We start from the raw sequence: 12,910 nt of genomic DNA, 5'->3' as shown, positions 1-12,910 counted from the left end.
GTGGCCTAAATCTGAATAGAAAATAATCGCTTGCTCCGAGCAGCACCGTATGGTGCTACATGGAATTGTGAGCACACCTTCACCTGAACAGTACGAGGCACAGTTTGGGTCATAAGAGATATATTGGATGTGATGCAAGCGGATCAAGTAACTTATATTTAATCTTATACGTATATTTATTCAGTGAATTAAATGCTCATTAATATACATCATTTCATTTATTACAGGTTATTTGGTAGCCGTATGATATGGATTCAGATTTCATTATGATTTACCGTTGATTTGAACTACCAACTGTGGAGATCATCATGTCCCTTAATATTCTGCGCAATAGTGGAAATGCATCGTCCTGAATGGGTCATTCGCCATTTCAAGATGAGACAAAATTCCAGAAGATACTCGGGACATGAGCCTACATCAGATCTCTCGAAAAAATTATACGGACACCAATTGGAACCTGGATCACATACAATACATCACTAGATGACAAAGACGATATGACACGATTGTACAAAGCCCATCTATTTTCAATATAAGAGATATAGAATGAAGGTATTGGGAACCGTATTACAACATAACACAAAATTTTGTGTCGTCATCTACCGACAGACATGTAGAAGACAGTTACCAACCCAGAGACGCACCTACATTGCAAGTTGTGGTATGCTATATAATATCACACACTTTATTTTAAATATTTTTTTACAACACAACCTTCATTATTTTTCTACATTCTTTAGGTAGAAGATGTAAGAGCCCTTGAAGTTTTGTGTCAATCTAGACACTAAAATATTGAAGGGTATAGGTCAATTGGTGGATAGTTTCGAACACGAGTTACATATTATCAAGGAAGTCATAACCCATCAACCATAACAAATTGCGACACCATCCGATGATGCTCCCACCACATCTCAAAGGCAAAGAAGAAGTTCTAGCTGAATGTCTATTAGTTCAGTTGAATGTTATGATGTTGGGGTGAATATAGCTGGTCCTTCTACAGTGTATACACCTCAAGATTATTACATGCCCAAACCGCATCAAAATTACTACATGCCTACAGAAGATTATTTTTCACAAGTACATCTCAACCTTGGCCTTGTCATTAATCAATTATATGCACCAGGATACAACTTTATTTCTATAATTAAGTGCATATCGTAATAATGTGGAGTCTAGTTCTGCAACAACATCAAAGTCGGTTGGACATTAATCCCGATGGTGATGATAATGTGGCACAAAATGAGCAAATGCAAAATATGGCTGAGGAAATAAGAAAATCTTGGTGTCAATACCACAAACACAATTGTGAAACGGTTGGACATTTTTTATATTTATATTTTTATTGTAACATTTTTTAACAAATTGGTTGTAATTATAATTATATAATTTTTAACCATTATGATTTTTTTTAAATTTTAATATGTTATTAAAAATTAATTGAATATAATAAAAAGAGAGTGTCGTGGTTGACATTTATGACTTAAAGTCGTGGATGTCAACCACGACAAGATCATTTTTAAAAGAAATTCCACAATAAGGTCATGTTTTTTAAAAAAAATAATTTTTGAGTCGAACCACGAATTACATCCACAACTCAACATATATTTATTATATAATTTATATAAAATATATTTATTTAATTTTTTATTAATATTAAAATAATTAACGCAACTACTAAAAGTGATGCAGAAAGTCCAAATTCAAGAATTTGTTTAGTAAATTAGGTATCCTTTTACCAAACCGACAAAAACAAGAAAAATATCAAACACCAGAAAGGATAAAGAGAGCACCCGACCACCCTAAATTTCTCAACAGTTGTAGCCACGCTTTTCACGACCTGTAGTTAAAATTCTTGGAAACACACTTCCACACAATAAATCTAATACAACAGAAATCCCATTCCAACACATTAGCAATTAGCAATACCTCTCTCTCTCTCTCTCCTTTCACAGCCATAAACAACATATTCTTAGAATCTTCGCTCACCCAATCTTGAGCCTGAGCACCACTACTGCTAGCTACTCTTATTATTCTCAACAAAAGCAAGTTGCAAAGAAAGTGAAGAGAAAAAGAGAGGACCCTTCATTTGGGTGACCACAATAATAGGAAAAAGATGTGTGTTCAGGATGCAGAGCAAGTAAGTGAGGGAATGGAAAATATAGGCATCCCAAGAAATGATGATAGTGGGAGTGAGGAAAGTGTCAAGGATTTGCCTTTGCATTCCCAAGTTGATTTCAACACTGCCCAGAATGAGAATTGGGATACCAAGAACTCATCAGCACCCTCTGATCCTGTTGTTGCTGGAAGGAATTCCTTCCCTGTGAGTAGAAATCCACCCCCTTTTTTTTCCCCTTGAAATCTTTTGTTTCTAGTCTCTATACTAGCCCTTCTTTCCATTTTGGGTTTAATTATGTTTTGGGTTGTAGACTTTTTTGTTCAGATTTGGTTGAGAAAGAAGTTTAGATGTCTTTGCTTGATCAGGAATGTTGGTGGTGGTATAATGATGTTGTTATGCAATTTCAAGTCGCTATATTTAGTTTCCAGAGTTTTTTAAGAAATAGAAGGGAAAGAAATTTTTTTTGAATTTTTTAGGATAGTGATGTTCTTGGTAATAGTGGTAAAAAGTTTAGTATTTGTATACCTTTTGCTGCTTCATTTCACTCTTTAGAAGATTATGGCTTTTGGGAATCGGTAAAAGTAGTAGGCCGGTCTCTTTGAATATTGCCTCTCCTGTTGCTTCGAGTGCGTGGAGAATATTTATGGGTGTGGTTATTTGTTTTGGTGGGGATTGGGATAGGGGATGTATTTGTTATGCTTTAGCTCATGGCGAACTTACTTTTCATAATTATAGTTTTTCCTATCCTATTATGAGAATTATCGGAACAAAAATTAGTTCTCATGGAAATTAGAGTTATAAAACATTTAAAAATCTTGAAATCAATGTACTTTTTTATTTTGTTGGAAAAATCTTTTCTCATCACATCCGGATACTTGAAATATATTGTAATTTTATTTGGAAACTTTGTCAGTTGAGTATAGGTGATAAATTGATGAAACATAAAGGAAAGAATTGTGCTTTTGTAAGTTGAAGTTGAGATTTGTTGTGATCTTTCCCTTTTTCTTTCTTTCCTTCTTTGACCTTGTATGGAAAAAGAAATCTTTTGTCACAGCTTGGGGAAAGTGAAGTTAGAGCTCATAGGAAAATTTAATTAACTATACAACAATTATGGACATTAATCTTCCATGTTCGTTTTCTCTGGTGGAGCTTTCTTTTAAGTCTGCTAGATCTGTTCACCTTCTCTACAACCAGTATGTCTGTGGCAAAATGTGGCATGTTCTCCATCCTATTGTATTGCTGAAGTCTGTCAAGGCTAAGTCAAGTTATAGTGTAAGTTGGCTTAGCATTATATGTCTGACATATTGGAATGGGAAATGGTCAATTGCCTTAATGGAAAAATGAAGTACAACTTTGGTGCTCCGGTTACCACATAGACTACACACACAAGTTGATGATACAGAGAGAAATTCAACCATCCCAAGCTAGTCTCCAAATAAGTGATGTACAGCATGCAACAAAGAGTGGCTTGCTGCTCCAACTACCACACAGGCAGTCCCGAAACATACAAGTTAATGATACAAAGAGAAATTCGACTATCCCAAGCTAAAGTTCAAATACATCTGATGGCCCTAGCTTGTAATGTGTCTCCAACGTGTGATGTAATAGATCCTGAACTTAAATGTGGTTTGAGAAGCTTTTATCTTACCGAAGTTGATGCTTCCCTAGCTAGGACATGATGTCCAATTGCATGTCTAGCTAACTGCGGAAGCTGAAAGGTTTTTACAAGTTCTCCAGATGCTTTAACTTTTTGCGATATAAATAAATGTTTACATGACATGTTTGGAGTTTATATTTTTGTTGGATGAAAGATTCTCAGAAGCTGAAGCACAGAAATTTTTTATTGGTGGTGCTTCAGATTAGTGACATAATCTTGGAGATTTTTTGGCATGTGATGTAAGGTTAATGTCACCAATGCCTGAACACTGACAGTTGACTGTTCAAGAAAAGAAGAATGTCAAATTTTCCTGCTTGCTGCTTTCTTACCATAAAGCCTATTTTGCTATTATAATGTGACGCAACATGTATTAGAACTCTCGACTGTTTTGATCATTATGATTCTCATTTAAGTGGTAGTTCCTCATATTTCTCCCTTCTTTTTCTGTCCAGTTAGAGAGCATTTCCGAAGACTCAACCATTGCTGACCGAAGGCAGATCCTGTTGAATAACTTTCTCCCTGCCCTTCGGTCAGGGGAGTGGTCAGACATTGGAGGTCGGTCAGACATGGAGGACACTCATATTTGTATCCCAGACTTGGCTAGGAATTTTGGTTGCACTGGCAGTGATGAGGAAGTTATTTCTTTCTATGGCGTAAGTTCTGTGAACTCTTTCTTCTATGATCTCTCATCAATAATTTTCTGCCGCTAAATAATAATTCTGTTGATTGAAACATAATGATATGCAAAATTCACATGTAGCTCGAAATTTTTGGTGGTTGAAGCACCAATTTACATGCTAGAATTTGCTACACTTGAGAATCATTCTCAAGTAGAAATGAGTGCCAGATATGATATGACTCAATTTTGTTCTTTTCTTGCACCTGTCATATTTGTTTACCGGCTAGAAGAACTTACGTGGTAGACACATTGTCAATACTTCTGCTACACGCAAACAGTGCCCTGTTTGATTTTGGTCTAGCATGTGGATGGATTCTACCTTCACTAAGTGCAGTCTGTCCTCTTGCAATCCGGAAAAAGTTAATTAAAGACACTCCTACTCGCAGAATACTAAATTGCTAGAATCAGCTCTGTTCAGCATGATCTTGTGTTTTCTCTGATTCTCCCATTGACAAAAGATGGGAATGAGTGATATTTCTCAGAAAGAGGAAATCAAACTGCAAATAGTTCATCTTGAACTTCTAAACTTTTATCCAGTCTACTTGTGTAATTGTCATCCCACCATCCCATGGTTAGGTCACTTTCCTTTGTTGTTGGCTTTGTTTTATAGTATTTTATCTTTTGGCTAGTTGAATTCATGTTATGGAGTTGAAATATATATTTTCTTCTGCCTAAAGAGCAATATTATTTATGTTCCAAATGTTATGTATTATTCTCTGAGGTTAGGTTGAATTTGTATCAAAGGGTTTAGATTTGAGGGAAGAGTCTGGAATTATAAATTTCAAATGACTCCATCTTTTGTGGTTTTGGAATCCCAATAATGCAAAGTGATTGTTAAGGTATTTGAGACTGCAAAGGATTTATTATTATGCTTTTGAAATCCTGAACTCCGAATTTCTACAATCCAAACACAACCTATTTTGTGAGCAATGCACTTCTTTTTTTCCTCAAAAATGTAATGCCTTCTAGAACATAAAGTTCGAGCTGGAGCAAGAATCAGATTCATCATGAAAAAGAAAACAAAATGCGTTCATCTTGTTTGAGTTTCTGACTGACATGTCATTTCGCTTTGTAACAGGTCTTTGATGGGCATGGTGGGAAGGGTGCTGCTCAGTTTGTCCGGGACCACTTACCTCGAATTATTGTTGAGGATGTTGATTTCCCATTAGAACTTGAGAAAGTGGTCACAAGATCTTTCATGGAGACTGATGCTGCCTTTGCCAAATCTTGTTCTGTTGAGTCAACGCTGTCGTCTGGAACGACTGCCTTGACTGCGATGATATTTGGCAGGTAATATGCTTTTACATGTCATTCTCTGGACTAGCAGTTTGCTTGTTTTATTTCTCTACCAGGGAAACTTACTTCATCTACCTAATTATCTATATGTTCTAGTATGGGTAAAATGCAATTTATCCTATAATATGGGAAAAGAGCAAAAGAAAAAAAAAAAAACCCTGTGAAAAAAAAATGAAGCAAAAAACCCCATGTAAACTCTTGAAGGGGGTAATTTTCTTCATTTTTCAAAACACAGGGGAATAATTTGCTAAAACAATTTTACAGGGTTTTTTTTGTTTATTTCCCATATTAAATGAAGGTAAATTGCACATTCTCAATTGCCATTGTTTCTTCAAATGTTTTGCTTGACTAAACTGTCCTTGTGATATTGTTATCCTTAATTGTTTATAGAACTCGTAGTACTAGAGATTTTATTTATTAAAGTCATATTTATCCATAATTTTCTGCCATAAGTATTTCATGATACATTGATTTTATATTTAACAATATTCTATATGAACTTAGAAGTAAAAAAAGAAAACTTGCAGTATGCGAAACGCTCGTAAATCCAGTTCATGAGAAATGTTTGGTAATCTGTAATTCAGGAACACTATAATGTTAAGTTATGATTTTGCTAAATCTCGCGTAATTTTGAGCAGATCATTGCTTGTGGCAAATGTTGGAGACTGTAGAGCTGTCTTATCACGCTGTGGAGTTGCTATCGAGATGTCAAAAGATCATAGGCCTTGTTGTGTACACGAAAGGTCGAGGATCGAGTCCCTAGGTGGATATGTTGATGATGGTTATTTGAACGGGCAGTTGGGTGTCACCCGAGCTTTAGGTAATTGGCACATTAAAGGGCTGAAGGAGGGGGAGAAAGGTGGACCTCTCAGTGCAGAACCAGAACTCAAGTTAATGACACTTACTAAAGAAGATGAGTTCTTGATAATTGGTAGCGATGGAATTTGGGATGTCTTCCGAAGCCAGAATGCAGTAGATTTTGCGAGGAGGAGACTCCAAGAGCACAATAATGTTAAGTTATGCTGCAAAGATATTGTAAATGAAGCAAAAAAAAGAGGGGCTACGGATAACTTGACAGTCGTAATGGTATGTTTTCACTCTGAACCACCGCCTGCTATCGTGGTGCAAAGACCCTCAAGAGTTCGGAGGTCCATTTCTGCAGAAGGGCTTCAGAACCTTAAGTTTCTGCTTCAAGGCTAAAGCCACACTTCATTATTCATTTGTTCCACGATTTCTTACAGGCATGAAAATGATAATAATTTGATGCTCTCAGCAACTTGTAAATATGCCAATTGATACACAATTGTTCCTTTGTAAAACTTCCATTTGGTTGTCCGATGGATTTCTAAACAGGGAATAAGACATGAGGAGACTAGCATGTTGTTCCAAGGTATAGGAAGACCACGTGTACATAAACACTGATACAAACTGTATGGCCATTTTTATGATAAACTGAATTTTACGCATCACTCCACTTCAGTTATCTAGCATAAACTCAATTTTATGCATCACTCCACTTCAGTTATCTAGCAGTTCAGCTTGTTGGTTTTGTTTTAGAGCTTTTTTTTGATTGTTACAAAATAGACAAAACCAGGTGTAATAGGTATTCTTGGATGTCTTCTCATGCCCAGTGCTCACCCATCTAAGAACATTCTGTTGCTCATCCACATCATGTTTGTTCCTTCGCCTTAATCTTTTCTGCCTAGCGAATTCTCATTTTGTCAGAAGAACTAGTGCTATTTATAGCTAAGTTCCCATATAGGCCGACTTTCTGAGTAATACGCTAGGTACATTTAAGCGAGCAAAATGGAAGAAATTACTAACATATATATAGTTAAGTTTCAATTTGAATATGTGGTTCTACTCGGAAGTTTCAGTCTGGCTTTGGTCGTATAGATGATCAACTGGGAACCTCAGAACGGCATAGTCCTGATGACCAAAAGGAATTTCTCTCTCTCCTTCCGTCCCTCAAAAGTTTGCTGTAACTGGATAACAGGTTTAGCCTTCTCCCAGATATGTGGATGCATTTCTGCAGAGGTAGGACATTTTCCGGAGGTCCTCAAGCAGCAGAACCTTCCCGAAGAATATCATGCTTGAATTATCAGCAATCAGAAGGATCTAAGGAACACAGACTCTGTTTTTGCAATGTTCATAGACAAAGTCAATCTCATTTACATCCCAACCTGAATAAAATGAAAAAACAAGTCATTGTTTTTATATATATGTGACCAAACATGCAGAATTATCCTTCAACAGCTGTGTTACAACCACAATCTGTATACTGAAAATGTATAGGGCGTTAAAGTAGTAAGGATGTCACAATTACACATGCAAGAGGAAAAGCTGCCTCCTGAAGTTCATCAAACAACATAACAAGGAGCACTGTGGTCCTATTTAAGTGTCATCTTTCTCAAGGCCACAACAGTAATTGAAACAGTAAGCATAAAGGAATCATTCTTCGCACCTCTGAACTGAAATGTATATAGCTGACACTGACAGGTACAACCACCATTCCTCAGAGAAGAGACCGGTTAATAGCCCTGATCCTAAGGTAATGCCACGGAGGGCCCTTTTTCTATGTTTGAGAGCCAATATGAGTTGCAACTGCCATCGAGACCAAGTATCGCTGATTTATGTCTCAACGAGTAGTAAAAAAATCAGCTGTGTAAGTGAGCATCATGCACTTTTCACGCAATGCAGGGCACAAAACAAAAGCATTAACAGCTCAAGCTATTTCAGCATCTTCCCTTCCAAAATTACACCGAAAACAAATTTTTAATATCCAGAGAATCAAAGGGTTTCCCAGCATCTTACGAAAAATGCAAGCCCCCTCAAAAAGCAACAATTACATGTCAATTATGAACGAGTTCATCATTATCACAACAAGATAACAAGCTATCTTATTACATGGGTATGTCACGGGAAGATACCCTCAGAAAGTACATTCTCTTCGAGTCTTCCAAAGTCCATATCAATATTCTTGATTATAAACCAGGGTGGTAAGCAAATTACAGAAAAAAGATTTTCAACTGGGAACCAGCAGAAAGTCCAAAGCACTTGTAACTTTTCTGATCCAATTTGAAAGACAGGATGCAATTGCAAGTCTTTATACTAGGCCATTCTCATGCATTATAATGAAAATTCAGAACACACTTGTTGTACTAGCTATAAAACATCAGTTCAACAAGTTACTGCAAGTTATTAACTTCTGTTCTAGGAAAGAGCCTCAAGAAAGCAATAAATGTGTTCTGAAAGCAATAGATTTGAAGGTTCAAATGACAGTCATTCAATTTCCAGTGTTCTACAAGAAGCTGGATGAAAACCTCCCCCAACTTTAAGTCATAAAGTCTATGGGATTGACCATGCTCACGTCATTACAAGTAGATGCAGTTCACTTTAAATATGAAAATGTATCAAACAACATTGACATAGAATGAGTTTGAACACCAAAAGTACAATGGTAGACAATAAAATGGACCTTTAGAAGCAGTTTATAATGAAGTGAGCCTTATATAATCATAGAATTTAAAAATTTGTATATATCAGGGGCATAATCCAAATACAACATTTGAAGGGGTAAAAGAAAAGAGATTACATGTATTACAGATTTTACAAGGGCTAAATCGATACTTTATAAACTATGTGAAGTACTGATAAAATACAAGATTGAAATTAAAAGTGGAACACTTGAATCTCCTAATCAAGAAATTTCCAAATTCACTGTGTGCTTGTAGAAAGAGCGTTTCCTAATAAGAAAATCTCCTAATCAAGGAATGCCAAATTCACTGCGTGCTTGTAGAAAGAGCATTTCCTAGTAATAATCATAAGTCCTCATGCGTGGAAAGCAGCTACACAACAGTTTTGCTGTACATATAGATGCTTAATAAAAATGCACCTGAGTATATCTTCAATGGCTCTCAGTCAAAATCTTATGTGGGGATATTGTCTTGTGTGGGGATAAGAATATAACTGCCAAGGATGCCTATATGAGGTCCATGTCAATGAGAAATTATACTGAACCAAAGCCATTTACCCTCATTCAGCTTTCCTCTAATTTCATTTTTGACAACACGAATCAACAAACAGCCAGCTATTGATGTTGAAACAATAAGCATAAAGAAAACACTGTTCCATCCTCTAGTTGAAATATATCCAGCCAGAAGAGGCCCAAGAGCAGCACCTACAGAGCCAGTACCGTCTATAATTGCTGTAACAGTAGCTAAAGCACGGGCGTTCCCTCTTGTCACGCTATCGGTTCCGAGATCAGCAGCAACTGCTGTTGTTATTAGTGCATAAGGTCCATTTACAAGTAAACCAGATGCAAACATTAGCACCGTGTTTGTCAGCATTGATATACTTCCATAAACGCGATAAAAAATAAGGGTAGGAATAGATAGCAACAAAAATATAACTGAAGTAACCGCACGAGCCTCAATCATATCAGACATAAAACCTGCTAAAATTCCACCAATTACTCCTCCAATGTCAAAAATTGTTGAGAGTATCCCAGCAGTTGTATGGGATACATTTGCTCCGGCAACAGCTGCAATTTACAAGAAGAAAGAGTAAAATGATAAGATTACACTATTTTAACCAAGGAACAGCTGTCAGTATTTTCAGGCAGAACATACTTAAAAACTTCTTTTTTCCTCCACATAAATCCACTTAGACAATCATAGCAAGAAACACAAAGTAATGCACAGGCATGGTCTTGGTAGACCCTAGAATTATTTCATGAATGATCCATGCATACTCACTTAGGTTGTTTGAGAACTCAGAGTGCATTGAAAATGATGTGTTTGAGTTTTAGAAACAATCGTGTGTGGATAGTCTGCAAATGCAGAAATGGACGTGGGTAAGAATTGAAACTGATGTTTGGAAGAGAAGATTGTAGTTGGGCAACACAGATGACTTCACACCATTGCAATAATCTTTTGGTTTTAGATAAATGCTTGATGATCTCAAATCCAACATCACTCCAATTATTTAGAAGTGCAAGTTGTAGTTACAGGTTCGAAATTTATCTGTGAATGGACCCAAACTCTCACTAAGGAAAATTACGATTTGAACCTCTTGGACATATAAAAAACAAAACCCAATAGCCTTCCAATTGCAGTTTACAGCAAATCAAGAAAAATTGGTTATGCTCATTGTTTCAACATATTCAGGAAGCTGTCCATGGTATGTAATGCTTAAGAGAATACTAGTATACATAATTAACTTCATATCAAGTGCATAATCTGTAATTAGTGGGAGACAAAAGATGAATTAAGTACCTGTGTGGCTAATGTAAAAGGGCAACCAATACAAAAATGTGTATGCCACAAGCTTAGAGAAGAACAAGCAGAAGGCATATGACGCCACATGTGGCAACCTCCATGCATCCAAGAAACCTATGGCAACTGAACCCTCCTCGTCCTCAGATTCCCTCACCCCCCCATCTAGAGTCTCAATTTTCTCAGAATCAACCAATGCTACTCCTTCAACACTCATCTCAACATCCTTTCCAGATGACTCAAGTCCAATATTTTCAGGATGCACAACAAGAAATAAGTAAACAAAAGCTGCCGACAGCATGATAAGAATGCCCGGCAGAACAAACGACCAACCCCATCCATAACGCAAAACAGAAGAAGCTACTAAAGACCCAACAATGTTACCTATTGATGTATGTGAATTCCATACCCCCATGATCAACCCTCTCTTTGCCTTCCCAAACCAGTTCCCAACAACCGCCACCACGCTAGGCCACCCAATAGACTGAAACAACCCACACAACACCTGTATGACCACAAAAACACCTAAAGAATGCAAATCGAGAAAATACCCCAACCCAAAGAGTATCACAAAAATGCCACTCCCCACCATCCCAATAGTCAAGAAAATTCTTAAATCAACTGTATCACCAATGTGGCCCGAGACATACATGCCAATGGCGTAAGCCAATAGGAAGGAGAGATCAAGCTCCCCGAGACGGTGGGGGCCACGGGGCCCGTCGAAGGGGGCCCACCCAGTTTTATTATGAACTGAGCTTCCCGTAAATTGAGACGGGTATTGATCAGAATCCGACACTGTAAGAATGGATTTAACTATGCTCGGGGGTTTACGGGAAGCGTGGAACGCAGCGTAGGCAATGAAAGTGAGGAGGAGAACCAGAAATTGATGGAATTTGAGGGTCTTTTCTGGACCGGCGAGGCTGGGGAACCATCTCAGACCCGGCGGTGGCTGTGGTGGAAGAGAAAGGGTAAGGGGCTTGAGCTGCATCATATTATTATCAAGAATTTGCTATTAATGGTATATGCGTCTATCAGGACAGGTTTATGTGCTTCAAACAGAGAGATTTAGGACAAGAGAAGCAGGTGGGTGGGGATTGTTTTGGTTGATCTGAGGATCAGGGTTCGGTGTGAATGAATCTATGTGTTCTTGATTTCATATTTCCCCACCCCCCCCCATAAAGTTCATTTGTTTGAACTTTCTGGGGCAGCTGTTCTATGAATGAATAGGCTGGTACGAGTTGATTGTGTCATATGGTGATATCGTAGTGGTGAAGGAAGAGTTTGGAGTTTGATTGGTCAATTTAGGAGAGCGGAGCAAGATCCATGGTTAAATTGTTTGTGCATCTTGATGTGATTAGTTAGGTAAATTCCGCCAACGAGGATTTGTTTAATTAGTAAAATTGAGATTCCATAATCTTAAATTCTATTATATATATTTGATATCGTTTTAATGTATAATATAATAATTATTGTCTACTGTAATAATAGGAATTATTGAGAGTTAATTTATTTGATATAGTTGATCAACGTATGATTGTTATAATTATCTTTGTTAGATATTGATATTTAATAAAAATAATATAATAAAAAAAAGTTAGGTAAATTCCGTCAACTTTCCTAAAATTTGAATAGTTTTAATATTTTCTCATTATTTAAAAAATTACTAATATTTTAAATTCTAAATTGGTCCAATCAGTTAGTCTCCGTTAAAGTTTTATCCTTTTTTATGATGAAATAATTAAAATGCCTTTTGCAACCTATAAGTTACAATTTTAGTTAATTTTTTTTAAAAAAATTAATTTTTATATGGACTAAATGGACAATTTTTTAAAGTTTTTTATTTACCTCGTTCAATTTTTTTATTAAAAAAATATGAAAAGGGTAAA

The 12,910-nt window shown here is 36.6% G+C and overlaps 2 protein-coding genes across 8 annotated transcripts; one reads left to right on the top strand and one right to left on the bottom strand.

Moving 5' to 3' along the window:
• Positions 1-1,822: 1,822 nt before the first annotated feature.
• On the top strand, positions 1,823-7,217 carry LOC105166412 (putative protein phosphatase 2C 27). Its single transcript, XM_011085753.3, has 4 exons — positions 1,823-2,320; positions 4,226-4,426; positions 5,531-5,742; positions 6,387-7,217. Exons 1-4 carry the CDS (start codon positions 2,114-2,116, stop codon positions 6,946-6,948), a joined length of 1,182 nt encoding a protein of 393 aa, XP_011084055.1. The 5' UTR covers positions 1,823-2,113; the 3' UTR covers positions 6,949-7,217.
• Positions 7,218-7,487: 270 nt separating this feature from the next.
• On the bottom strand, positions 7,488-12,336 carry G3PP5 (Major facilitator superfamily protein). Of its 7 annotated transcripts, XR_016066372.1 has the most exons (5): positions 11,025-12,336; positions 10,202-10,291; positions 9,944-10,024; positions 8,213-8,352; positions 7,488-7,931 (listed from the first exon to the last, which is right to left on the bottom strand). XR_016066372.1 is itself a non-coding variant. In XM_088882543.1 (3 exons), exons 1-3 carry the CDS (start codon positions 12,013-12,015, stop codon positions 8,324-8,326), a joined length of 1,368 nt encoding a protein of 455 aa, XP_088738669.1. In that variant the 5' UTR covers positions 12,016-12,335; the 3' UTR covers positions 7,942-8,323. The 7 variants fall into 7 exon arrangements, 3 of the variants coding, with proteins under 3 accessions (XP_088738669.1, XP_020550896.1, XP_011084053.1); XR_016066371.1 differs by having other exon boundaries at positions 9,944-10,291; positions 11,025-12,335; XR_016066370.1 differs by lacking the exon at positions 7,488-7,931 and having other exon boundaries at positions 7,942-8,374; positions 9,644-10,291; positions 11,025-12,333.
• Between the last annotated feature and the right edge of the window lie 574 nt (positions 12,337-12,910).

The sequence above is a fragment of the Sesamum indicum genome, linkage group LG7 (genome assembly GCF_026168435.1).
Source record: "Sesamum indicum cultivar Baizhima isolate 11 linkage group LG7, ASM2616843v1, whole genome shotgun sequence".
NCBI classification, from domain to species: Eukaryota; Viridiplantae; Streptophyta; class Magnoliopsida; order Lamiales; family Pedaliaceae; genus Sesamum; species Sesamum indicum.
Note: the sequence above shows the minus strand (reverse complement) of the source record. Positions and strands in the feature narration are given on the sequence as shown.